At 40.5% G+C, this 27210-nt stretch overlaps 1 protein-coding gene across 1 annotated transcript in view; it reads left to right on the top strand.

Moving 5' to 3' along the window:
• Positions 1-27210, top strand: part of LOC139761194 (KICSTOR complex protein SZT2-like) — a 388469-nt gene that overhangs the window by 91661 nt on the left and 269598 nt on the right. The window contains exons 20-21 of the mRNA XM_071685224.1: positions 18620-18863; positions 24735-24959. Of these exons, the coding sequence (XP_071541325.1) occupies positions 18620-18863; positions 24735-24959 (469 nt within the window). The remainder of the gene's footprint in view (positions 1-18619; positions 18864-24734; positions 24960-27210) is intronic.

The following is a 27210-nucleotide window of genomic DNA, read 5'->3' on the forward strand; positions in this document are numbered from 1 at the left end:
ACGTAAGGGTAAGAGAGATGTGTGGAAATAAAAAGAGCGTGGTTGAGAGAGCAGAAGAGGGTGTTTTGAAATGGTTTGGGCACATGGAGAGAATGAGTGAGGAAAGATTGACCAAGAGGATATATGTGTCGGAGGTGGAGGGAACGAGGAGAAGAGGGAGACCAAATTGGAGGTGGAAAGATGGAGTGAAAAGGATTTTGTGTGATCGGGGCCTGAACATGCAGGAGGGTGAAAGGAGGGCAAGGAATAGAGTGAATTGGAGCGATGTGGTATACAGGGGTTGACGTGCTGTCAGTGGATTGAATCAAGGCATGTGAAGCGTCTGGGGTAAACCATGGAAAGCTGTGTAGGTATGTATATTTGCGTGTGTGGACGTGTGTATGTACATGTGTATGGGGGGGGTTGGGCCATTTCTTTCGTCTGTTTCCTTGCGCTACCTCGCAAACGCGGGAGACAGCGACAAAGTATAAAAAAAAAAAAAAAAAAAAAAAAAATATATATATATATATATATATATATATATATATATATATATATATATATATAACCCTGAGGATAGGGGAGAAAGAATTCATCCCACATATTCCCTGCGTGTTATAGAAGGCAACTAAAAGGGGAGGGAGTGGGCGCTGGAAATCCTATCCTCCCATTTTTTTACTTTTCCAAAAAAAAAAAAAAAAAAAAGAAACAGAGAAGGGGGTCAAGTGAGGATATTCCCTCTAAGGCTCAGTCCTCTGTTCTTAATGGTACCTCGCTAATGTGGGAAATGGCGATTATGTATTGAAAAACATATATAGTTGAAGGTGTTACTGGACTCTGCATTCTTAAGGTTACATCAGAAGTGAAAAGTCGGCTTTTGTGAGGCTGTATCTTCAGTTAACAAAGCTTAGTACAGTCTCTTCAAAAGAGCTCCTTGTGTCAGAACATTCCATCTGTCTCGGCTTCTGATTGTAGCGCAGCCTTGGAGCTGCAGGAGCCCCTGGAAAATGGTCCTGGGGTAATATCAGAACCCTCTTAGGAAGGGATTGTAGGGTAATACATGCAATCATTCACCACCCAAGATCATAGAACATAAATGGACACTGAACAACTCTTACAAATTTAAATCAAAATCACAGAAAAGCAAACGGTAAACTGGCTGATACTCCTTCCTTAACATTTTGAACTACAAAACCCAAAGGAAGCAACTCATTAATGATAAAAGTTCCCCACCTACCACACACTACACCACCCCATCCCCCACACATGAAGCAATTCTGACCCAAAGAATACACAAACATTTTTATGAAACTGAACTGAAAAATTAGCCTCTAACCAATCATGCCCTTGAACAAGAGAGTCATAAAGAGCCTGTGCAAAAATTCATCTTGAAACGACTGCTGACCCGCCGTTCACTGATGATGACACACCCTCCAAATAAAACCTTAAGGAACTCCACTGCAGCAGATTTTGACAACTCATCAGACTTTAGAAAACCTGGCCCAGTTGCATTCCAACTTCCTGGCTATGCATGATCTCAAACATCAGGAAACTTGCCAGCACAGTACCATCATTAAACTCTCCAAACCACATAACTCCCCTTCTTTCTACCACTGTGTATCAATATTGCTTCCATTATCCAAAACCATGAAAAACTAAGACACAACTGGGTCAGCATGAACATAATAGTGTCATCTACACAGTATGGCATTAGACCCAATCACTCCACTACCACTGTACTCAGACCTCACACAGCACATCCTGGCAGGCTTAAGTAACCATAATCCCCTTCCTGCATAGCATTAATGGCATTAGATATCAACACACCATTTGATACTGTCTCCTAGCATAAGCTCATTCCAAAGATACTTCACACCACCTTCCATGACACTGACAAAAAATACCCCATCTTTGTAGCTGACTGCCAAGTTACTCACAAGGACTTTACCTTTAAAGCTCTTAGTGTAGTATCTACAGTGGAGTTTTTTCTCCAACCATCCTCAAGTCACTCTCTACATGACCTTCCGTCACTACTTGCAGCTTATGAGGTGAAAGTCCTTTCTTATACAGATGACCATACAGATGCATCACAGCATGTAGGCACTACCCAAGCATCAGCAAAAATGCAGCACTACACCACCCATTTGAAACATTTGCTCCCCCAAGATAGAATATCTGCATTATCACAGGAATCTTCCATCATCCTTTAAACCTCCACCAAACATGAATCCAACCTACACCCTGTCACCCTGACTGGTAAACAGCTTCCACTTAACAAAACTAACCATGCTGGATGTCACATATGATATTATTCACTCTTCTCACCACAAATATCACTTCAAAGGTCATGGAGACACAAAGCATCCTCAGAACACTTACTGGTACCAGATATGGACAAAAAAGAATCCCTAAGTATCCCCTTCAAAGGATTCATCTGCTTCACCCGTAAGTAGCAAATATAACAAAGCTGCAAGCTACACAAAACAGAGCACTTAGAACAATCACCAAAGGCTTAGTAACCACACACATTCATCACTTGAATAATGAGATGAATACCATCCAAGACATTCCCCCCTCAATGTGCTTGGCATTTAAGTTCTTTGCAACAGCACTAGATCCTTTGCATCTACACCATTCCAAATTACCAGCCTTCTGTCCTCGAATAAAAATAAAGAACTGACCCCTGCCTCATTTTTCAATGACCAGTACTCACAGATTCCCCACCGCCCCCAAGCACAACAGTGACAAAACACATATGCATGGAAATGAGCCAACAAGCACTAGACAACTGCCTTCCCAGTACAGTCATAATCACCATCATACTCAGCATTTGGGCTTTGATCGCAAACTACTCTTTTGTCTTTCTTCCTGCACTCTGTTCTTTCATGTCCAGCTTTTTCTCTGATCTCTCTGATTCCATGATTTTTGATTAACTTTTTCTTTCCCTATCAAAGGTATTCCTTAGAGTCCTGTTCTATCTTTTATCCTCTTCCTCCTTTATATCAGTGATACTCTTTTTCCAGCAAATTATCTGGTTTACTTACATGCTGATAACCCTGTTGTACATTCCTTCAAATCATCTCTACTTCACAAATCATCTCTACCTTCACTCATTCATTATGTCTCATCTTGTCAGCTTCTTTTTTTTCATAGAACTTTGCCTTCTAAAACTCCTCAAGGTGCATACACCATTGAAAACTCACTTGTTCTGACTAGGCCTCTATCTTGTTACTATATTTGGTAAATTATTAAATCTTTTAGAAAGATGGGTCTCTTCTGTTGCTGATGCTTCTTATCTTTGAGCTTGTGCTTCAATTTACCCTTGTATGAGACAACATACTCATACTACTGGAGCAGTTCTAGCTGTACTTTGGGTGGGCCATTCTTATGTCTGTTTCTTGATATAAATGACTGAATTTTAGGATTACTTAATGTCTTACTATCGCTTTTCTGATAAATTGGATTTTTCCATTTTTATAAGGGTGTTTTTCTTTAGCTTTTCAAAAACTTCAGTTCCATGTCTTTTTTTTCCTTTTCCTCCATTTCTTTTGTCCCTTGATGTTTGATTGAAAGCTTAGCCTCAGTAATGAGCCTTTGACATTAAGAAAAACTTCTCAGCAGCATTTATGACTCTGGTATATGATGGTATATGATGTTGATGTAAAACATAATTGATTAAAACATGACTTAAAACATTAAGGTGGAAAAAATTGAGGAAAAAATGGTAGAGAAAATGTACCATATATTCAGATCTGAACTCAATGTACTGATATTTTTTTGGCATCGTTACATTCCCTCCTATTGATTCATGTACTCCTGAAGAACTTGCTTGTTTCTTCATCAGACATTCTTGTTTTATTTTAGTGCTGTAAAACTTGACACACTTCCATCACCTCAGATGCTCATGTTGTATGGTGATGCTGTAGGACCTGACACACTTCCATCACCTTACACGCCCATGTGTATGGTGATGCTGTAGGGCCTGATCCAATTCCATCAATTCACTCATGTTGTATGGTAGTGCCAAAGAACCTGACACCTCCATCACTTCACACATGTTGTATGGTAGTGCCAAAGAACCAGACACACATTCATCACCTTACACACATTATATGATAGTGCCAAAGAACCTGACACATGGCCTTCACGTCATGTATGTTGTTTAGTAGTGTCTAAGAACCTGACACTCATCCACCACTCAAATACTCAAGTTATACGATCAGAGTTCAGGGTCACTGCTCTAGTATATTATTTTGTGTATGCTCGGTAATGTCAACTCTTGTGGATGGTTTCGTTAAGACATGGCTTGAGTGTTCCCTTAGGGTTCAGCAGTTGTCTTTTTTATTTTAGATGAGACTGCATAGACATCTGGGGCCCCAATCAAGGCCATTCCAGAAATGCTATATATTTATTTATTTATGTTCTTTTTACTTAACCACCATCTCCCGCATTAGCGAGGTAGTGCAAGGAAACAGACGAGGAATGGCCCAACTCTCCCACATACATATGTATATACATAAACGCCCACACACGCACATGTACATACCTATACATTTCAATGTATACATATACTTACACAGACATATGCATATATACACAAGTACATATCCATACTTGCTGCCTTCATCCATTCCCATTGCCACCCTGCCACACACGAAATGGCATCATTATCATCATCATCATCATCATCATCATCATCATCATCATCTCTTCCACAACAGACTGCATACTTGCCCCTCTCCAAAACTCTTGCATTCACCTCCCTAACTACCCCCTCCATAAACAAATTGAACAACCTTGGAGACATCACACACCCCTGCTGCAAACTGACATTCCCTGGGAACCAGTCACTTTCCTCTCTTCCTACTCATACACATGCCTTACATCCATGGTAAAAACTTTTCACTGCTTCTAGCAACTTACCTCCCACACCATATACTCTTAATACCTTTCCACAAAGCATCTCTATCCACCCAATCATATGCCTTCTCCATATCCATAAATGCTACATACAAATCCATCTGTTTTTGTAAGTATTTCTCACATACATTTCTTCAAAGCAAACACCTGATCCACACATCCTCTACCACATCTGAAACCACACTGCTCTTCCCCAGTCTGATGTTCTGTACATGCCTTTACCCTCTCAGTCAATACCCTCTCATACAATTTCCCAGGAATACTCAACAAACTTATACCTCTGTAATTTGAACACTCATCTCCATCCCCTTTGCCTTTGTACAGTGGCACTATGCATGCATTCCGCCAATCTCAGGCACTTCACAGTGATCCATACATACATTGAATATCATTACCTACCAATCAACAACTATATATAGATTTTTTTTTTTTTTTTTTTGCTGTCCCGCGTTTGCGAGGTAGCGCAGGGAAACAGACGAAAGAAATGACCCAACCCACCCCCCATACACATGTATATACATACGTCCACACACGTAAATATACATACCTACACAGCTTTCCATGGTTTACCCCAGACTCTTCACATGCCCTGATTCAATCCACTGACAGCACGTCAACCCCGGTATACCACATCGATCCAATTCACTCTATTCCTTGCCCTCCTTTCACCCTCCTGCATGTTCAGGCCCCGATCACACAAAATCTTTTTCACTCCATCTTTCCACCTCCAATTTGGTCTCCTACTTCTCCTCGTTCCCTCCACCTCCGACACATATATCCTCTTGGTCAATCTTTCCTCACTCATTCTCTCCATGTGCCCAGACCATTTCAAAACACCCTCTTCTGCTCTCTCAACCACGCTCTTTTTATTTCCACACATCTCACTTACCCTTACGTTACTTACTCGATCAAACCACCTCACACCACACATTGTCCTCAAACATCTCATTTCCAGCACATCCATCCTCCTGCGCACAACTCTATCCATAGCCCACGCCTCGCAACCATACAACATTGTTGGAACCACTATTCCTTCAAACATACCCATTTTTGCTTTCCGAGATAATGTTCTCGACTTCCACACATTCTTCAAGGCTCCCAGGATTTTCGCCCCCTCCCCCACCCTATTATCCACATCCGCTTCCATGGTTCCATCCGCTGCCAGATCCACTCCCAGATATCTAAAACACTTTACGTCCTCCAGTTTTGCTCCATTCAAACTTACCTCCCAATTGACTTGACCCTCAACCCTACTGTACCTAATAACCTTGCTCTTATTCACATTTACTCTTAACTTTCTTCTTTCACACACTTTACCAAACTCAGTCACCAGCTTCTGCAGTTTCTCACATGAATCAGCCACCAGCGCTGTATCATCAGCGAACAACAACTGACTCACTTCCCAAGCTCTCTCATCCACAACAGACTTCATACTTGCCCCTCTTTCCAAAACTCTTGCATTCACCTCCCTAACAACCCCATCCATAAACAAATTAAACAACCATGGAGACATCACACGCCCCTGCCGCAAACCTACATTCACTGAGAACCAATCACTTTCCTCTCTTCCTACACGTACACATGCCTTACATCCTCGATAAAAACTTTTCACTGCTTCTAACAACTTGCCTCCCACACCATATATTCTTAATACCTTCCACAGAGCATCTCTATCAACTCTATCATATGCCTTCTCCAGATCCATAAATGCTACATACAAATCCATAGATAGAGTGGCAGATATAGGGTGTTTTGGTCGAGGTGGTGTGCAAAGTGAGAGGGTTAGGGAAAATGATTTGGTAAACAGAGAAGAGGTAGTAAAAGCTTTGCGGAAGATGAAAGCCGGCAAGGCAGCAGGTTTGGATGCTATTGCAGTGGAATTTATTAAAAAAGGGGGTGACTGTATTATTGACTGGTTGGTAAGGTTATTTAATGTATGTATGACTCATGGTAAGGTGCCTGAGGATTGGTGGAATGCGTGCATAGTGCCATTGTACAAAGGCAAAGGGGATAAGAGTGAGTGCTCAAATTACAGAGGTATAAGTTTGTTGACTATTCCTGGTGAAAAATATATATATATATATATATATATATATATATATATATATATATATATATATCCCTGGGGATAGGGGAGAAAGAATACTTCCCACGTATTCCCTGCGTGTCGTAGAAGGCGACTAAAAGGGAAGGGAGCGGGGGGCTGGAAATCCTCCCCTCTCAATTTTTTTTTTAATTTTCCAAAAGAAGGAACAGAGAAGGGGGCCAGGTGAGGATATTCCCTCAATGGCCCAGTTCTCTGTCCTTAACGCTACCTCGCTAATGCGGGAAATGGCGAATAGTTTGAAAAAAAAAAATATATATGTATATATATATATATATATATATATATATATATATATATATGAGAGTTGGGGTGAGAGAGTATCATTAAATTTTAGGGAGAATAAAAAGATGTTCTGGAAGGAGGTAAATAAAGTGCGTAAGACAAGGGAGCAAATGGGAACTTCAGTGAAGGGCGCAAATGGGGAGGTGATAACAAGTAGTGGTGATGTGAGAAGGAGATGGAGTGAGTATTTCGAAGGTTTGTTGAATGTGTTTGATGATAGAGTGGCAGATATAGGGTGTTTTGGTCGAGGTGGTGTGCAAAGTGAGAGGGTTAGGGAAAATGATTTGGTAAACAGAGAAGAGGTAGTGAAAGCTTTGCGGAAGATGAAAGCCGGCAAGGCAGCAGGTTTGGATGGTATTGCAGTGGAATTTATTAAAAATGGGGGTGACTGTATTGTTGACTGGTTGGTAAGGTTATTTAATGTATGTATGACTCATGGTGAGGTGCCTGAGGATTGGCGGAATGCGTGCATAGTGCCATTGTACAAAGGCAAAGGGGATAAGAGTGAGTGCTCAAATTACAGAGGTATAAGTTTGTTGAGTATTCCTGGTAAATTATATGGGAGGGTATTGATTGAGAGGGTGAAGGCATGTACAGAGCATCAGATTGGGGAAGAGCAGTGTGGTTTCAGAAGTGGTAGAGGATGTGTGGATCAGGTGTTTGCTTTGAAGAATGTATGTGAGAAATACTTAGAAAAGCAAATGGATTTGTATGTAGCTTTTATGGATCTGGAGAAGGCATATGATAGAGTTGATAGAGATGCTCTGTGGAAGGTATTAAGAATATATGGTGTGGGAGGCAAGTTGTTAGAAGCAGTGAAAAGTTTTTATCGAGGATGTAAGGCATGTGTACGTGTAGGAAGAGAGGAAAGTGATTGGTTCTCAGTGAATGTAGGTTTGCGGCAGGGGTGTGTGATGTCTCCATGGTTGTTTAATTTGTTTATGGATGGGGTTGTTAGGGAGGTAAATGCAAGAGTTTTGGAAAGGGGGGCAAGTATGAAGTCTGTTGGGGATGAGAGAGCTTGGGAAGTGAGTCAGTTGTTGTTCGCTGATGACACAGCGCTGGTGGCTGATTCATGTGTGAAACTGCAGAAGCTGGTGACTGAGTTTGGTAAAGTGTGTGAAAGAAGAAAGTTAAGAGTAAATGTGAATAAGAGCAAGGTTATTAGGTACAGTAGGGTTGAGGGTCAAGTCAATTGGGAGGTGAGTTTGAATGGAGAAAAACTGGAGGAAGTGAAGTGTTTTAGATATCTGGGAGTGGATCTGGCAGCCGATGGAACCATGGAAGCGGAAGTGGATCATAGGGTGGGGGAGGGGGCGAAAATTCTGGGAGCCTTGAAGAATGTGTGGAAGTCGAGAACATTATCTCGGAAAGCAAAAATGGGTATGTTTGAAGGAATAGTGGTTCCAACAATGTTGTATGGTTGCGAGGCGTGGGCTATGGATAGAGTTGTGCGCAGGAGGATGGATGTGCTGGAAATGAGATGTTTGAGGACAATGTGTGGTGTGAGGTGGTTTGATCGAGTGAGTAACGTTAGGGTTAGAGAGATGTGTGGAAATAAAAAGAGCGTGGTTGAGAGAGCAGAAGAGGGTGTTTTGAAGTGGTTTGGGCACATGGAGAGGATGAGTGAGGAAAGATTGACCAAGAGGATATATGTGTCGGAGGTGGAGGGAACAAGGAGAAGAGGGAGACCAAATTGGAGGTGGAAAGATGGAGTGAAAAAGATTTTGTGTGATCGGGGCCTGAACATGCAGGAGGGTGAAAGGAGGGCAAGGAATAGAGTGAATTGGAGCGATGTGGTATACCGGGGCTGACGTGCTGTCAGTGGATTGAATCAAGGCATGTGAAGCGTCTGGGGTAAACCATGGAAAGCTGTGTAGGTATGTATATTTGCGTGTGTGGACGTATGTATATACATGTGTATGGGGGGGGTTGGGCCATTTCTTTCGTCTGTTTCCTTGCGCTACCTCGCAAACGCGGGAGAGAGCGACAAAGTATAAAAAAAAAATATATATATATATATATATATATATATATATATATATATATATATATATATATATATATATATATATATATATACCCTACCCTGAGCAAGGTGCCCATTTTATCAACCAACCTCAAGAGGTGGATAAACAACTGGGTTGACTGTGGACTGACTGCTGTGACCAGGATTCGAACCTATGCACTCGACCCTGGGCGGCCCATGAATGCGTCACAGCTAGGGATGCTGACAAGTACAACATGAAAGCAGTTTTAAGGTCAAAAAGTCGAAAGTCAGGGTTGTTGCCATACATTGCTTAGTTGAATCAAAAGGCATTTTTCTGGTTTGTGCTTACTTAACACCAGATCATCATCAACCACACTCTTTTCCTCTGTCAACATTTCTGCCATGACTTCTACCTCCCAAGTTATCAGCACATCTACCACCCTTTCCCATGATGACTACCCCTTGGTACCATCTATACTCACCACTTTGCCACATCTTTACTGCAACTTCTTTTAACATCACTTTCCCACCTCCTCTGCAACCACCTGTGCTACTGCATTTGTCACCACCTGTTCCACCACCATCCCCTGATGGTCCATTTGTCCAGAAGGAGAGGAAGGGAAACAATTAGAGCCCTACAAAGTGAAGATTTAGGTTATCGTACATTAATCAGCTTTTGTTTTCATCCGCCCATCCACAGTATAGTTTCCAGAGGATAACTGCAAAACCCATAATCAAAATTTATTAAAAGATACTGTGAAGGTGATTTAGAGGAAAACAAAATACTGTTGATTTGGGGGTCAAAATTGTCAAAGTTAAAGGTCACTGCTGTGATATTAGTTGATTTTGGAAAAAATTACATATCCGTTTGATAATCCAATGGAATGAATGTCATTGTGACATGGCATGAGTGTTTGCTTTAGAGCAAGAAAGTTGCCTCATGGTTTTAAGTCTAAAAGTCAAGGACACTGTACAGTATAAGATAGAAAAGAAAATTATATGATAATTAGGTAGTGTGGATGTAAGTGGCAGTTCTAAGGAAGTAAATGATTGTTTGGTTGTGACTCATGAGGTGAATGGTTTGGATACAAGCTGTGGGATGCATTTGTTGGTGCGGTCATTGGTGGTGTTGTAGGAATGGTAAATAGAGAGGTTGTTAGTTTTGATGAGGTAGCAAGTATGTTCATGATGGTGTGGTGGATAGTCACAATAATCATGTAGCATGGTAGGTATTGTGGTGGATAGCAATAACATTTGTGTAGCATAGTAAAGAGTGGTAGTTTGTTGAAAAGATGTAGGTGATGTCTGGCATGATAGGTAGAATATGTTGGTAGTGATGTTTTAGGTGCTGTTGATGTGGGAGGTGGCCTTGTAGCAGGTAAGTTAGATATTTGTGTTTTTGTGGTAGATGATAAGTACAAGATTTAGTTGAATAGATACAAAGGATATAGGTGATTTTGAGATACAAGGGGCGAATGTAAGTGAATATAGATTATGTAGTGCATGGTATTGCTATTGATGATACGTTATGGTAAGCAAACGTACATGACTGCTTGGTGGTTGGAATGGTATGGTAGAATTGCGAGACTGTTGATGGCAATGTTATGATACATAATGAAGATATAGGGTGTGACATAGTACTTGAAGAGGGTGTGATAGGTGACAGTTGGTGAGAATTTAAGTGTAAGCATGTCAAGTGTTGAGAGTGTTTAGAGTGCTGTTTTGGTAGTTTATGAGAATGAAGATTGTGTTGGCATGTAGATTATGAAGTTATAGAGATTTATAGGTATGTGGTCAGTGGTTAGAGTGTAGATCATGGTGAAGATGAAGTTTTTGTGGTACAGAGGGAATGATGAAATGTTAAATGGAGATAATGCCATTTGTGGATTAGGACATATCAGTAGTTGTTAACTATAAGTGGCAAGGAGATAGATGGCAATAGTATAGTAAATAGCAAAGAGGTAGCATGTGTTCATTGTGTAGAATGGTAAAATTGTAAGAGATGCTGGAGTAAGTGTTGATGTAGTTGTGTGTAGTGGTAAATGCATGATGTAGGTATTGGAGGCATTTATGCTATAAACTCATAAATGGCATTGTAGTGATCACTGTGAATACAGATAGGTACCTGCAGTTTCAGATAAGAATAATAGTTGTGGCGATGGTAGTGGTATTAGGTTTTCCATTAAAGGTGTCGGTTGTGGTGGTGATAGTAGGTTGATTATTTAACCTCAGTACCTCTGGTATGGGGCTTGTACTACAATGAATGGCAGGAAAACAATGAACAAACTCCTTTGGAGTGAGAAGTTCCATGACAAGATTGTACTACTTTTTTTCTATTTACAGTCCACCTTAGATGACTCTCCACTTACAGCATAACACCAGTGATAGGAAGTAGTAAGCATTTTTAATATACAACCCAAGGACCCCTTTTATGGGATTCCTGTAGCTCCAAGGCTGCACTTTAAACATGAGTAGGGAAGTGATGGACTCCTTTATAATGAGAAGCTCTTAGAGAAGACTCTACCTCTTTTCATCCATGAACATGATATTGCCATTTAGAAGTTTACTATTTACTCACTGTGTAACAAGTCCAGTGACACATTATGATGACACCATTATGATGATGTAGTATGGTAAGCGTAAGGATGTGTATAGTGATAGTAAAGTTTTGATGCTGTGGTAGGTTATGGGAATATAGATGCTGGTGTGGCAGACGATGATATAGGTGTTGGTGTGATAGATATAGAGAATATAGGTACTGTTTTTTTGGTGGATATGAGGTAGATTTTGATGGGGTAGGGGATGTAGGTGTTGGTGACATAGCTGGTCAAGATATAGACGTTGGTATGGGAGGCGCTCTGTTGTAGTAGATGTAAGTACTGTGTTTGTTTGTCAGGTGGTAAGAATATTATTGTTGGTGAGGGAGATGGTTATGTTTTTGATTCTGCCAATAGGTATGTGATACTTGATTGGTTCTTGGGTTGTTATTATGTGGGTGAGATATAGAAGTGGTTGTTGAAGATGTGGTGGAATAAGAGACGGTAAGGATTTAAGCTGATGGTGGCATCTCTGTAAGGGTGAGTCTTATGGAGAAATGTTGGATTATAGGGTTGTAGCTGATGGTAGCTTTATGGTTTGTGATAGTAGAGAGAATGGTGTTACATTGAGTTGTAAATATGTAGGTGCTTGTGGCATGGCAAGTCATATATATAAGTCATGATGATTTGGTAGCTTGATAATGATGGTAGTAGTAGAGGTTATCAGTGTAGTGTCTGAGCAAGGGCAGAGATAAGATAATGCACCTGGCTCTTGATGAAGTCTTAGATAACATTAACAGGTACAGACAGTGAACTCACCTGATGTTCTTGCTTCATCGTTCACCTCATGTTCCTCTTGCTACTTAACATGGACCATTGTTGCTGCTTGATTCTACTTATTACGACACCACCTTATTTTCATGCTACCTCCTTCACCTTAAACTCTTTACCATATTCTCCTCAGTTCTTGTCTTTCCGCTTAGCTCACGTAATCATCATACTACTGCCATCATTATATACCGTACTTGTTACTGCTCCTTACTTATTCCCTTTGTGTAACTTTACACAATTTCTACCCCTCTTGATGTGTATACCTACCTCCCTTTCTTCTTTTCTCACTCTCTGTCTTTCTGGCTGTTTCCTATATTTTCAAGTTTTGTCCCACTTCCCTAAGCTTTACCATTCTTTTGTCTTTATCATATTATTTTCTTTTCATTTCATTTGCTCTTCTTGCTTATCCTTTCAGCTGTTATTTTTACTGTTTAACTGATCTCATGTTCCTTGTGCCACTTCCCATCCATGCCAGCCATGCTGTCGCCAGCATCAATTACTGCATCAAATTTCCTGTGTGTCTTCTCACTGTTGCTGATTCCTATTATCCATACTCTGAGCTTTTCACTTCTGCCTCTCACTTGACATCCTGCCTCTGCTTTTTACCATATTTTTTATGTGCTTTCCAGCATACCTTTTATATCCTATGCCTTGCGCTGGGTTTTCTTCATCTGTCTTTCATCACACTTCTTGGTCCTCTCCACTGCACTGTACAATGCTCATCTTTTGCCCTGTACCATACTTCGCAACTTTTTTCCCTTCATTTTACTCCATGAATTTTCTCTCTTCTATAATATCTTGCCTCATAACATTTTATTTATGAAAAGCAGCAACGACTTAGGTGAATATCCTTGATTAGCTAACACTTCAGTTTAGTACTGTTCCTTTTAACCCCTTTCCAGAGTTTGCATATTTTTATCATTAGAGTAAGAAAATTTGTCATGATTTGCACACATAATTTGTGAATGACTTTAAGTGAGACTATCAGTGTAGGTTATGAGAGTATGGAATAATGTTAGCTACATTTTCATGATATTACCAAAGGCTGATTAAACTGTCCTTAGGATGACCTACTATTTCTTTATTTAAAAAGTGTCTTTCATCTGTTAAACTTTACTGAACATTTATAGGCCTTCATTACTTTTCCTTTAGAAATTCTATAAGAACTGCAGTTATCAAAGATCAAGAATTTTGTTGTAACTTTTTTTTTTTTTTTTTTTGCTGTCTCCCGCGTTTGCGAGGTAGCGCAAGGAAACAGACGAAAGAAATGGCCCAACCCACCCCCATACACATGTATATACATACGTCCACACACGCAAATATACATACCTACACAGCTTTCCATGATTTACCCCAGACTCTTCACATGCCCTGATTCAATCCACTGACAGCACGTCAACCCCGGTATACCACATTGATCCAATTCACTCTATTCCTTGCCCACCTTTCACCCTCCTGCTTGTTCAGGCCCCGATCTCACAAAATCTTTTTCACTCCATCTTTCCACCTCCAATTTGGTCTCCCACTTCTCCTCGTTCCCTCCACCTCCGACACATATATCCTCTTGGTCAATCTTTCCTCACTCATTCTCTCCATGTGCCCAAACCATTTCAAAACACCCTCTTCTGCTCTTTCAACCACGCTCTTTTTATTTCCACACGTCTCTCTTACCCTTACGTTACTTACTCGATCAAACCACCTCACACCACACATTGTCCTCAAACATCTCATTTCCAGCACATCCATCCTCCTGCGCACAACTCTATCCATAGCCCACGCCTCACAACCATACAACGTTGTTAGAACCACTATTCCTTCAAACATACCCATTTTTGCTTTCCGAGATAATGTTCTCGACTTCCACACATTCTTCAAGACTCCCAGGATTTTCGCCCCCTCCTCCACCCTATGATCCACTTCCGCTTCCATGGTTCCATCCGCTGCCAGATCCACTCCCAGATATCTAAAACACTTTACTTCCTCCAGTTTTCCTCCATTCAAACTTACCTCCCAATTGACTTGACCCTCAACCCTACTGAACCTAATAGCCTTGCTCTTATTCACATTTACTCTTAACTTTCTTCTTTCACACACTTTACCAAACTCAGTCACCAGCTTCTGCAGTTTCTCACATGAATCAGCCACCAGCGCTGTATCATCAGTGAACAACAACTGACTCACTTCCCAAGCTCTCTCATCCACAACAGTCTTCATACTTGCCCCTCTTTCCAAAACTCTTGCATTCACCTCCCTAACAACCCCATCCATAAACAAATTAAACAACCATGGAGACATCACACACCCCTGCCGCAAACCTACATTCACTGAGAACCAATCACTTTCCTCTCTTCCTACACGTACACATGCCTTACATCCTCGATAAAAACTTTTCACTGCTTCTAACAACTTGCCTCCCACACCATATATTCTTAATACCTTCCACAGAGCATCTCTATCAACTCTATCATATGCCTTCTCCAGATCCATAAATGCTACATACAAATCCATTTGCTTTTCTAAGTATTTCTCACATACATTCTTCAAAGCAAACACCTGATCCACACATCCTCTACCACTTCTGAAACCACACTGCTCTTCCCCAATCTGATGCTCTGTACATGCCTTAACCCTCTCAATCAATACCCTCCCATATAATTTACCAGGAATACTCAACAAACTTATACCTCTGTAATTTGAGCACTCACTCTTATCCCCTTTGCCTTTGTACAGTGGCACTATGCACGCATTCCACCAATCCTCAGGCACCTCACCATGAGTCATACATACATTAAATAACCTTACCAACCAGTCAATAATACAGTCACCCCCTTTTTTAATAAATTCCACTGCAATACCATCCAAACCTGCTGCCTTGCTGGCTTTCATCTTCAGCAAAGCTTTTACTACCTCTTCTTTGTTTACCAAATCATTTTCCCTAACCCTCTCACTTTGCACACCACCTCGACCAAAACACCCTATATCTGCCACTCTATCATCAAACACATTCAACAAACCTTCAAAATACTCACTCCATCTCCTTCTCACATCACCACTACTTGTTATCACCTCCCCATTTGCGCCCTTCACTGAAGTTCCCATTTGCTCCCTTGTCTTACGCACTTTATTTACCTCCTTCCAGAACATCTTTTTATTCTCCCTAAAATTTAATGATACTTTCTCACCCCAACTCTCATTTGCCCTCTTTTTCACCTCTTGCACCTTTCTCTTGACTTCCTGTCTCTTTCTTTTATACATCTCCCACTCAATTGCATTTGTTCCCTGCAAAAATCGTCCAAATGCCTCTCTCTTCTCTTTCACTAATAATCTTACTTCTTCATCCCACCACTCACTACCCTTTCTAATCAACCCACCTCCCACTCTTCTCATGCCACAAGCAACTTTTGCGCAATCCATCACTGATTCCCTAAATACATCCCACTCCTCCCCCACTCCCCTTACTTCCATTGCTCTCACCTTTTTCCATTCTGTACTCAGTCTCTCCTGTTACTTCCTCACACAAGTCTCCTTCCCAAGCTCACTTACTCTCACCACCCTCGTCACCCCAACATTCACTCTTCTTTTCTGAAAACCCATACAAAACTTTTTATAAAGGTAATAAGTTTTGAGAAGTGTCAGAAACATTGGAATGATAGGGCAAAGGATGCTTTGGGGTATCAGGTCCTGATCATTCAGGAGGATGAGAGGCATGCACTGGATATAGTTAATTTGATCAGTATGATATACCTAAGATGACTTGATGTCAGTGAACTATACCAGATTACTGTACATGAAATGGTTGAATATTGTTTGGGGCTTGGCTGTGGATGGTATGCTCTGGTTTAGGAACAGTATAGATTTGTGCAAAAGATGTTACATATATTCATGTATTGTGTACAGTAGAGTCACATAATCTGTTTTATGCATCATAGCACATGGATAATTCATTTTGATAAAAGGAAAATTGTGAATAGTATTTGATTTATTTTTTATTTATTTATTTTGCTTTGTCGCTGTCTCCCGCGTTTGCAAGGTAGCGCAAGGAAACAGACGAAAGAAATGGCCCAACCCACCCCCATACACATGTATATACATACACGTCCACACACGCAAATATACATACCTATACATCTCAATGTACACATATATATACACACACAGACACATACATATATACCCATGCACACAATTCACACTGTCTGCCTTTATTCATTCCCATTGCCACCTCACCACACATGGAATACCATCCCCCTCCCCCCTCATGTGTGTGAGGTAGCGCTAGGAAAAGACAACAAAGGCCCCATTCGTTCACACTCAGTCTCTAGCTGTCATGCAATAATGCCCGAAACCACAGCTCCCTTTCCACATCCAGGCCCCACACAACTTTCCATGGTTTACCCCAGACGCTTCACATGCCCTGATTGAATCCACTGACAGCACGTCAACCCCGGTATACCAAATCGATCCAATTCACTCTATTCCTTGCCCGCCTTTCACCCTCCTGCATGTTCAGGCCCCGATCACTCAAAATCTTTTTCACTCCATCTTTCCACCTCCAATTTGGTCTCCCACTTCTCCTCGTTCCCTCCACCTCCGACACATATAGCCTCTTGGTCAATCTTTCCTCACTCATTCTCTCCATGTGCCCAAACCATTTCAAAACACCCTCTTCTGCTCTCTCAACCATGCTCTTTTTATTTCCACACATCTCTCTTACCCTTGCGTTACTTACTCGATCAAACCACCTCACACCACACATTGTCCTCAAACATCTCATTTCCAGCACATCCATCCTCCTGTGCACAACTCTATCCATAGCCCACTCCTTGCAACCATACAACATTGTTGGAACCACTATTCCTTCAAACATACCCATTTTTGCTTTCCGAGATAATGTTCTCGACTTCCACACATTCTTCAAGGCTCCTAGGATTTTCGCCCCCTCCCCCACCCTATGATTCACTTCCGCTTCCATGGTTCCATCTGCTGCCAGATCCACTCCCAGATATCTAAAACACTTTACTTCCTCCAGTTTTTCTCCATTCAAACTTACCTCCCAATTGACTTGACCCTCAACCCTACTGTACCTAATAACCTTGCTCTTATTCACATTTACTCTTAACTTTCTTCTTTCACACACTTTACCAAACTCAGTCACCAGCTTCTGCAGTTTCTCACATGAATCAGCCACCAGCGCTGTATCATCAGCGAACAACATCTGACTCTCTTCCCAAGCTCTCTCATCCCCAACAGACTTCATACTTGCCCCTCTTTCCAAAACTCTTGCATTCACCTCCCTAACAACCCCATCCATAAACAAATTAAACAACCATGGAGACATCACACACCCCTGCCGCAAACCTACATTCACTGAGAACCAATCACTTTCCTCTCTTCCTACATGTACACATGCCTTACATCCTCGATAAAAACTTTTCACTGCTTCTAACAACTTGCCTTCCACACCATATATTCTTAATACCTTCCACAGAATAGTATTTATCGTTATATTATATTATATTATATTAAAAAATTATATTGCACAGTTATATATAAAACTGCACTTGTGGCTCTTAAGATCTTTGCTTGATCAGATAATAAGGGAACGTGAGAAAATGTTAAATACTTTGAAATACTGAAAATTAATTGATGTTTACTTTCGAATCTTTGTGTTAGATACCTAGGAGGATTTGACCCTCTAACTGGAGATAGGGCATGAAATTATTCTTCATAATGCATCAGTGTAAATTTAGATATATCTTAAATGATTTTTATGTGTTGTTATGAGGTCTCAGAGAGGGATATCATATTGATCTTGTCTTTCATATTTTTATTCATGATACTTTGAAATGATAAAACTTTTGGTTAGTATTTGATTAAAGTGATTATTTTGAAGTAGATGATTTTGCTAATAGTTACTTGTCATGCTTTTACATGAATATTACATTGATTGTATTTCATTCTTTTATGTCACAGTTCTTTCCAGTGGATAGAAGATGTATCTGGGGATTACTGACTGTCGAACACTTGTTACTGATGTGCCAAGGAAGCTCTGGTATTGGTGTTGGGGGTCATGGAGTGACTGAGGCCCATCACCCTGCGGAGGAGGCCAGCATTGATCCTCCACCACGCGTTGTGCAGGTCCCTTTCTCCTTTGACCTCATTAGACTGCTCCCTATGTGTCAGCAGGTTGAGCTGCTTATCTCTACTTACATACAAGGTTGGTAGTATGCAATCAGGAAAAGTCTGAACCTATGTACGGAAAGATTTGTTTGATTTAATCACTGTTTTATTCTTAAGAACTTTTCTGTGTGAGTTGTGCACTTTATGCTATTAACCACCTTCAGAGCAGGATGTTACATGCAGAATCTTGGCTGACTTTTTTCTCTCGAGGATTGGTCTGTGTTGTGAGATTCTCTAAGATCCTTGAGGGTTGGAAACCCCTTTACCTATACCTTCTGGTGACGGCTAAGCCTCTTGCACCTTACTAACCCTCTTTTGGTAGATGCAGCTTACAGCTTGGTCCAGGATTACCCTGCCACCTAGAAGCCTTCACTCAGTAATGACGTCATTGTCCCACCAGCTGACACGCTGGTCACAACTGGTTGCCTCTTAATTCTCTGGATCCCCAGACGACATGGACATTTCCTAGCCTTCCCGTTTTTGTATGGCATCTTCTTCCCTACCATTGTGAAATATACTGGTGTGATTTGCTTAGGACATTGTACATGTGTATGATGAATTATTTTTATTTATCTTGTACTATTCTCTATTTACTATGCATTTAAAGGGTTATCATTTTTTTGTGATAATGACATATGCTCCACCCTCCCCCTTCTACTCTTGTTGGAAACTGATTGGGATGTATACTTCTTTTTTCTTCCCTCAGAGGATTTATTGTAGTGTATGATGATGGCTGGTAGATCCAAGCAAGATCGAGTGAAACATCATGAACTGGACTTTCTTAAATCAGGATAATGGTGGTTTCAGTTGTGAATGTGTATAGTATTGTTGATTATTATGTGGAAGTACTGTGCATTTATGGTAAAAGAAAGAACTGGTTTTTGGAAGAGCAATTCATTCATTCTTTGATAGATAGCACAGTACAGTACAAAATGAAAAATCTATACATCTGAAATCCAGATGCTTTATAAATCCTTCAAATTTTCTCAATGAAATTTCTTGTTTTAGGTATTATTTGTGTTGTTTCATTTTACATTTGTGCATATAATTCACTGGTTAACAAAGATTTTGTCCCATGGAAAATAATATGTTTCTTTTGTATTTTTGCATGCTGAATCCAAATATGTTTTCAGAATTTCTCTGTCACCCATGATTTTTGTTTCAGCATACTTCCATATCATTATGTACAGTATATATATATGTACCAGTACTCTATGGAACATTTGAATTGAAAATTTAACAAACACAGCTATTTTCATTGTTTGTGAAGTGCAATAGCTTCTTTTTGAAAGCACAAGTATAGATAAATGAGTCACCAGGGACCTGCAGAAGCACGACTGGAAATGTTGGGACTTTCAAACTATGCCCAGTCCTGAATGGCAGTTCTCTGTTAGTTGCAGGCTAGAACTCAATGTGTAAACAATGTCTTTTCCACTCTGTTGATGGATTGTGCTTTTGTGTGTTCAAGTGTTGTACTGATACCCCATTCACCATTTTAATGCTAAGAAATTGTGTAGATAGTCTGAATTGTTTCTGCTACATCTGCGGTGAAATAACATTCATATTGTAAAGATGTTCTTTGACACCCCTTCATTAAAGAATGCTATGAGCATTACTTTGTTTGGGCCTCCCATATTTGTTGCATCATGTGTGTCAGGCTTCTTAGAGCATGGGCAGAAGGTTCATGCTGTATGACTTTTGCCATTCCTGTGGTTTGGAAAGAACCCATAGATCATGCTTTAGATTGCTACTTCTGCCTAACAAATATAAATGATATCAGAATTCAAACATACTTTTAAATATCCTAATTTACCATCTGATAAACCTGGTAAACCAGTGAAAGTTTTGTGGGGCCTAGATATGGAAATGGAGCTGTGGTTTCAGTGCATTACACATGACAACTAGAGACTGAGTGTGAACGAATGTGCCTTTGTTGTCTTTTCCTAGCGCTACCTCGCATACATGTAGGGGGAGGTGGTGCCATTTCATGTGTGGTGAGGTGGCAACAGGAATGGATGAAGGCAATAAGTATGACTGTGTACATGTGTATATATGTATGTCTTTTTATTTATATGTATGTGTACATTGAAATGGTTCCGGTGCATTACACATGACAGATAGAGACTGAGTGTGAACGAATGTGGCCTTTATTGTCTTTTCCTAGTGCTACCTCATGCGTGTTCAGGGGGAGGGGGGTGCCATTTCATGTGTGGTGGGGTGGTGACGGGAATGGCTGAGGGCAGCAAGTATGAATATGTACATGTGTATATATGTATTTGTCTGTGTATGTATATGTATGTATACATTGAAAGGTATAGGTATGTATATGTGCGTGTATGGGCGTATATGTATATACATTTGTATGTGGGTGGGTTGGGCCATTCTTTCGTCTGTTTCCTTGTGCTACCTCGGTAACGCGGGAGACAGCAACAAAGTATAATAAATAGATAAATAAACGTTGAAATGTATAGGTATGTATATGTGTGTGTGTGGGTGTGTATGTATATACATTGTATGTGGGTAGATTGGGCCATTCTTTCGTTTCTTTCTTTGCGCTACCTCGTTAATGGGGGAAACAGTGACATAGTATGATAAAAAAAAGAATGATATACCATCTGCTATAAGGCCAGTACCTACCCAACAGTCAGGAATTACCTGTGCCAGTGCCTCCAAGAGACTGGACGCTGAGTGACGATGAGTCTGGTGATGAGAAAGTAGACCAAGTAGAGGACAATATGGATCTAACATATGAAGTAAGCTGTTCTTCAAGTGAACCTCATTTGCTAAGTCAAGAAGACCTTAATGATCTCATCCATGATTTAAATTTGTCTAAGAAGCAAGCTGAACTTCTGGGTTCCAGGTCAAAGGGCTGAAATTTTCTCCAGGATGAAACAAAAGTTTGTTTTTATCGTGATTGCCATGTCGTTGTCAAAGAATTTTTCTCCATGCAGATGCTCTGGCATTTTGCAAAAATTTTCATTCTGTTATGGTGGCACTTGGCCACAAATGTAACACAGATGAGTGGCACTTGTTTATTGAATCATTAAAAGTAAGGTTGAAAGTGGTTCTACTCCACAAAGAAAATAAGTTCCCCTCTGTTCCTCTGGCTCATGCAGCTAACATAAAGGAATTGTATGATAACATGAAGCTTCTTTTGTAATAAATTACGTATGGAACTTTTACTCAGAATGCAACTTGGTTACACTAAGTTCTGTTGTTTCCTCAGTGAGTGGGATAGCTGGGGCAAGAAAAATAATCATGTAAAGAAAGTGTGGCCAAAACGAACATCACTGACTCCATAGAAGAAGAATGTCATCAGTCTTCCTCTTGTTGATCCTGAGAAAATTTATCTGTCTCCTTTGCACATTAAGCTTGGGTTTATGAAGAACTTCGTCAAAGTTAGGAATAAAATGCCTTGGATTCACATATTTGAGGAATAAGTTCCCCAGAATCAGTGATTCAATTTTCAAGGAGGGTATTTTTGTAGGACCACAGATCAGGGAACTGCTTTGAGATGAAAAGTTCGATGAAGAGCTAAATGAAGTTGAAAAAACTGCATGGCTGTCATTAAAGAGAGTTTGCAAAGATTTTATTGAGAATCACAGATCAGAAAACTGCTGTGATGTTGTAAAAGATCTTTTGACTTCATATAAAGTTCTGAGGTGCAGTATGAGTCTGAAAATTAACTTTTTGGATTTGCACTTAGACTTTTTCCAGAAAATCTTAGGGCAGTCAGTGATGAGCACAGTGAAAGATTTCACCAGGACATTTTGGACATGGGAAAGTGGTACCAAGGAAAGTGGAGCCCATCTGTGTTGGCAGATTACTGCTAGACACTGAGGAGGGATGTTCCTGAGGCCAGATATAGCTGAAAATCATACACCTCTACATTTTTAGCGATAAATTTTTTAAGTGTAATATCAGCCTTATTTATGAATGAGTAATATATGTACTGTCCAATTTAATTGCTCTGTCACTTAAAAACTGTGATTAATAGAAAACGTCTAAAAACATTTGAATTCAGTGAAAAAATACTATAATGTCCACCTATTTTAGTTCATGGGAAAAAAAACTTAGAATTTTGTTGACCAATGTAATTGATATGATAAAAAATATCAAGAGAAATACACTACCATTAAACTGGTGAGACATCAACTAAAATGAGAAAAAATAGCAAGTATGATGAACTATTAAAGTGATGAGATAGCCTAGGAAAACTTATTTGATGTACAGCATGTTACAATTTTTAAGTGCATTTTATTGTGGAATCTCAAAAAAACAGAAAATTAAGAAACCCAATACTTTGGATTTTTATGTTGTATTTTATATTTATTTCATATATTGTACTTTGTCGCTGTCTCCCGCACCTGCGAGGTAGCGCAAGGAAACAGATGAAAGAATGGCCCAACCCACCCACATGCACATGTATATGCATACACGTCCACACACGCACATATACATACCTATACATCTCAATGTATACATATATACACACGCAGACATATGCATATATGCACATGTACATAATTCATACTGTCTGCCTTTATTCATTCCCATCGCCACCCCGCCACACATGAAATGACAACCCCCTCCCCCGCATGTGCGCAAGGTAGCACTAGGAAAAGACAACTAAGGCCACATTCGTTCACACAGTCTCTAGCTGTCATGTATAATGCACCAAAACCACAGCTCCCTTTCCTCATCCAGGCCCCACAAAACTTTCCATGGTTTACCTCAGACGTTTCACATGCCCTGGTTCAATCCATTGACAGCACGTCGACCTCGGTATGCCACATTGTTCCAGTTCACTCTATTCCTTGCACGCCTTTCACCCTTCTGCATCTTCAGGCCCCGATAACTCAAAATCTTTTCACTCCATCTTTCCACCTCCAATTTGGTCTCCCACTTCTCCTCGTTCCCTCCACCTCTGACACATATATCCTGTTTGTCAATCTTTCCTCACTCATTCTCACCATGTGACCAAACCATTTCAAAACACCCTCTTCTGCTCTCTCAACCACACTCTTTGTTACCACACATATCTCTTAACCTTTCTTTACTTACTCAATCAAACCACCTCACACCACATTTTGTCCTCAAACTTCTCACATTTCCTGCACACCCACCCTCCTCCACACAGCTCTATCTATAGCCCACGCCTCGCAACCATATAACATTGTCGGAACCACTATTCCTTCAAACATACTCACTTTTGCTTTCCGAGATAACATTCTCGCCTTCCACACATTTTCCAACGCTCCCAGAACTTTCGCCCCCTCCCCCACTCTATGACGCACTTCCGCTTCCATGGTTCCATCCGCTGCCATATTCACTCCCAGATATCTAAAACCCTTCACTCCCTCCAGTCTTTCTCCTTTCAAACTTACCTCCCAATCGACTTGACCCTCAACCCTACTGTACCAGATACCTTGCTCTTATTCATATTTACTCTCAGCTTTCTTCCTTCACACAGTCACCAGCTTCTGCAATTTCTCACCTGAATCAGCCACTAGTGCTATATCATCAACGAACAACAACTGACTCACTTCCCAAGCTCTCTCATCCACAACAGACTGCATACTTGCCCCTCTCTCCAAAACTCTTGCATTCGCCTCCCTAACAACCCCATCCATAAACAAATTAAACAACCATGGAGACATCATGCACCCTGCCGCAAACCGACATTCACTGAAACCAATCACTTTCCTCTCTTCCTACTCCTACACATGCCTTACATCCTCGATAAAAACTTTTCACTGCTTCTAACAACTTACCTCCCACACCATATACTCTTAGTACCTTCTGCAGAGCATCTCTGTCAGCTCTGTCATATGCCTTCTCTAGATATATAAATGCTACATACAAATCCATTATTCTTATGCTCATATACTTTTTTTTGTATTTGCAGATTTGTTTACCAGTTTGATAAAGAGAGTCACATTTGATTGTGAAAATTCAGTGGATGAGGCCAACCAGATTTTATACAGTCTGCTTTTAGATCACCTCTGCCAGTTGCATAATAATCGGGAATTCCATCTGAGTGTTGCAGACATGGAGGCTCTGCCCACTGTGCTTCAGGAACGTCAGCGTTCCTCTACAAGTCCACCCTCACCTTTTTCCAATACAAATATTAGTGAGTTTACAATCTGGATCAGATTATATTCAATATTAGCTAAGAGAAAAAATTTATGTAGATATATTACCTTCCCTGGGAATAGGGGATAAAGAATACTGTCCATGTATTCGCTGCATGTCGTGGAAGGTGACTAAGAGGAGTGGGAGTGGGGCGCTGGAAATCCTCCTGTCCTGTTTTACTTTCCAAAAGAATGAACAGAGAAAAGTGGGCCAAGTAAAAAATTTTCCCTCTAAGGCTGTGTCATTTGTTCTTAATGCTACCTCACTAACACAGGAAATGGCAAATATGTATGAAAAAATATTCCTTAACAATAGGATTAAGTGTGGTATTAGGAAAAAGTAGTAATGATTTATAGACTTGATTTTTGCTAGAAGAGTAAGGGTGTAGATATAATCTGGTTTATGTTTTAGACATATTTCAGGATAATACAACATATGCTAAAAGCTGCTTGTGTAGCCAAGTTCAATATAGGATACAGTGCAGGGAATAAATGGGGATTACAATTGTATGGGAGATTTCTTTTCATAATTTGCCCAAAAATGTGGGAATCCTACATTAAGAAACTTAAACATCATTAATTAATAGGTTCGTCAAAGAGAGACTTTTGGATGCTAATGTGCTGAGAGGGGCAACTGGAGGGATGTCTGATCATTATCTTGTGGAGGCGAAGGTGAAGATATGTAGAGGTTTTCAGAAAAGAAGAGAGAATGTTGGGGTGAAGAGAGTGATGAGAGTAAGTGAGCTTGGAAAGGAGACTTGTTTGAGGAAGTACCAGGAGAGATTGAGTGCAGAATGGAAAAAGGTGAGAGCAAATGATGTAAGGGGAGTGGAGGAGGAATGGGATGTATTTAGGGAAGCAGTGATGGCTTGCACAAAAGATGCCTGTGGCATGAAATAGGTGAGAGATGGGCAGATGAGGAAGGGTAGTAAGTGGTGGGATGAAGTAAGATTGTTAGTGAAAGAGAAGAGAGAGGCATTTAGATGATTTTTGCAGGGAAATAGTGCAAATGACTGGGAGATGTATAAAAGAAAGAGGCAGGAGGTCAAGAGAAAGGTGCAAGAGGTGAAAAAGAGGGCAAATGAGAGTTGGGGTGAGAGAGTATCATTAAATTTTAGGGAGAATAAAAAAGATATTTTGGAAGGAGGTAAATAAAGTGCATAAGACAAGAGAACAGATGGGAACATTGGTGAAGGGGCAAGTGGGGAGGTAATAACAGTAGAGGTAAAGTAAGAGGGAGATGGAGTGAGTATTTTGAAGGTTTGTTAAATGTGTTTGATGATAGAGTGGCAGATATAGGGTGTTTAGTGTGAGGTGGTGTGTGAAGTGAGAGGGTCTGGGAGAATGTTTTGGTAAACAGAGAAGAGGTGGTGAAAGCTTTGTGGAAGATGAAAGCCGGCAAAGCGGCGGGTTTAGTTGGTATTGCTGTGGAATTTATTGAAAAAGGGAGTGACTGTGTTGTTGACTGGTTGGTGAGGATATTCACTGCATGTATGGTTCATGGTGAAGTGCCTGAAGATTGGCAGAATGCATGCATAGTACCATTGTGCAAAGGCAAAGGGGATAAAGGTGAGTGCTCAAATTACAGAGGTGTAAGTTTGTTGAGCATTCTTGGGAAGTTATATGAGAGGGTATTGATTAAGAGGTTCAAGGCATGTACAGAGCATCAGACTGGGGAAGAGCAGTGTGGTTTCAGAAGTGGTAGAGGGTGTGTAAATCAGGTGTTTGCTTTGAAGTATATATGTGAGAAATACTTAGAAAAACAGATGGATTTGTCTGTAGCATTTATGGATCTGGAGAAGGCATGTGATAGAGTTGATAGAGATGTTCTGTGGAAGGTACTAAGAGTATATGGTGTGGGAGGTAAGTTGCTAGAAGCAGTGAAAAGTTTCTATCGAGGATGTAAGGTATGTGTATGAGTAGGAAGAGAGGAAAGTGACTGGTTCCCAGTGAATGTTGGTATGTGGCAGGGGTGCGTGATGTCTCCATGGTTGTTTAATTTATGGATGGGGTTGTTAGGGAGGCGAATGCAAGAGTTTTGGAGAGAGGCGAGTATACAGTCTGTTGTGGATGAGAGGGCTTGGGAAGTGAGTCAGTTGTTCGCTGATGTTACAGCGCTGGTGGCTGATTTGGTGAGAAACTGCAAAAGTTGGAGACTGAGTTTGGTAAAGTGTGTGAAAGAAGAGAGCTGAGAGTAAATGTGAATAAGAGCAAGGTTATTAGGTTCAGTAGGGTTGAGGTTCAAGTCAA

Source organism: Panulirus ornatus, chromosome 39, assembly GCF_036320965.1.
Source record: "Panulirus ornatus isolate Po-2019 chromosome 39, ASM3632096v1, whole genome shotgun sequence".
Classification (NCBI taxonomy): Eukaryota; Metazoa; Arthropoda; class Malacostraca; order Decapoda; family Palinuridae; genus Panulirus; species Panulirus ornatus.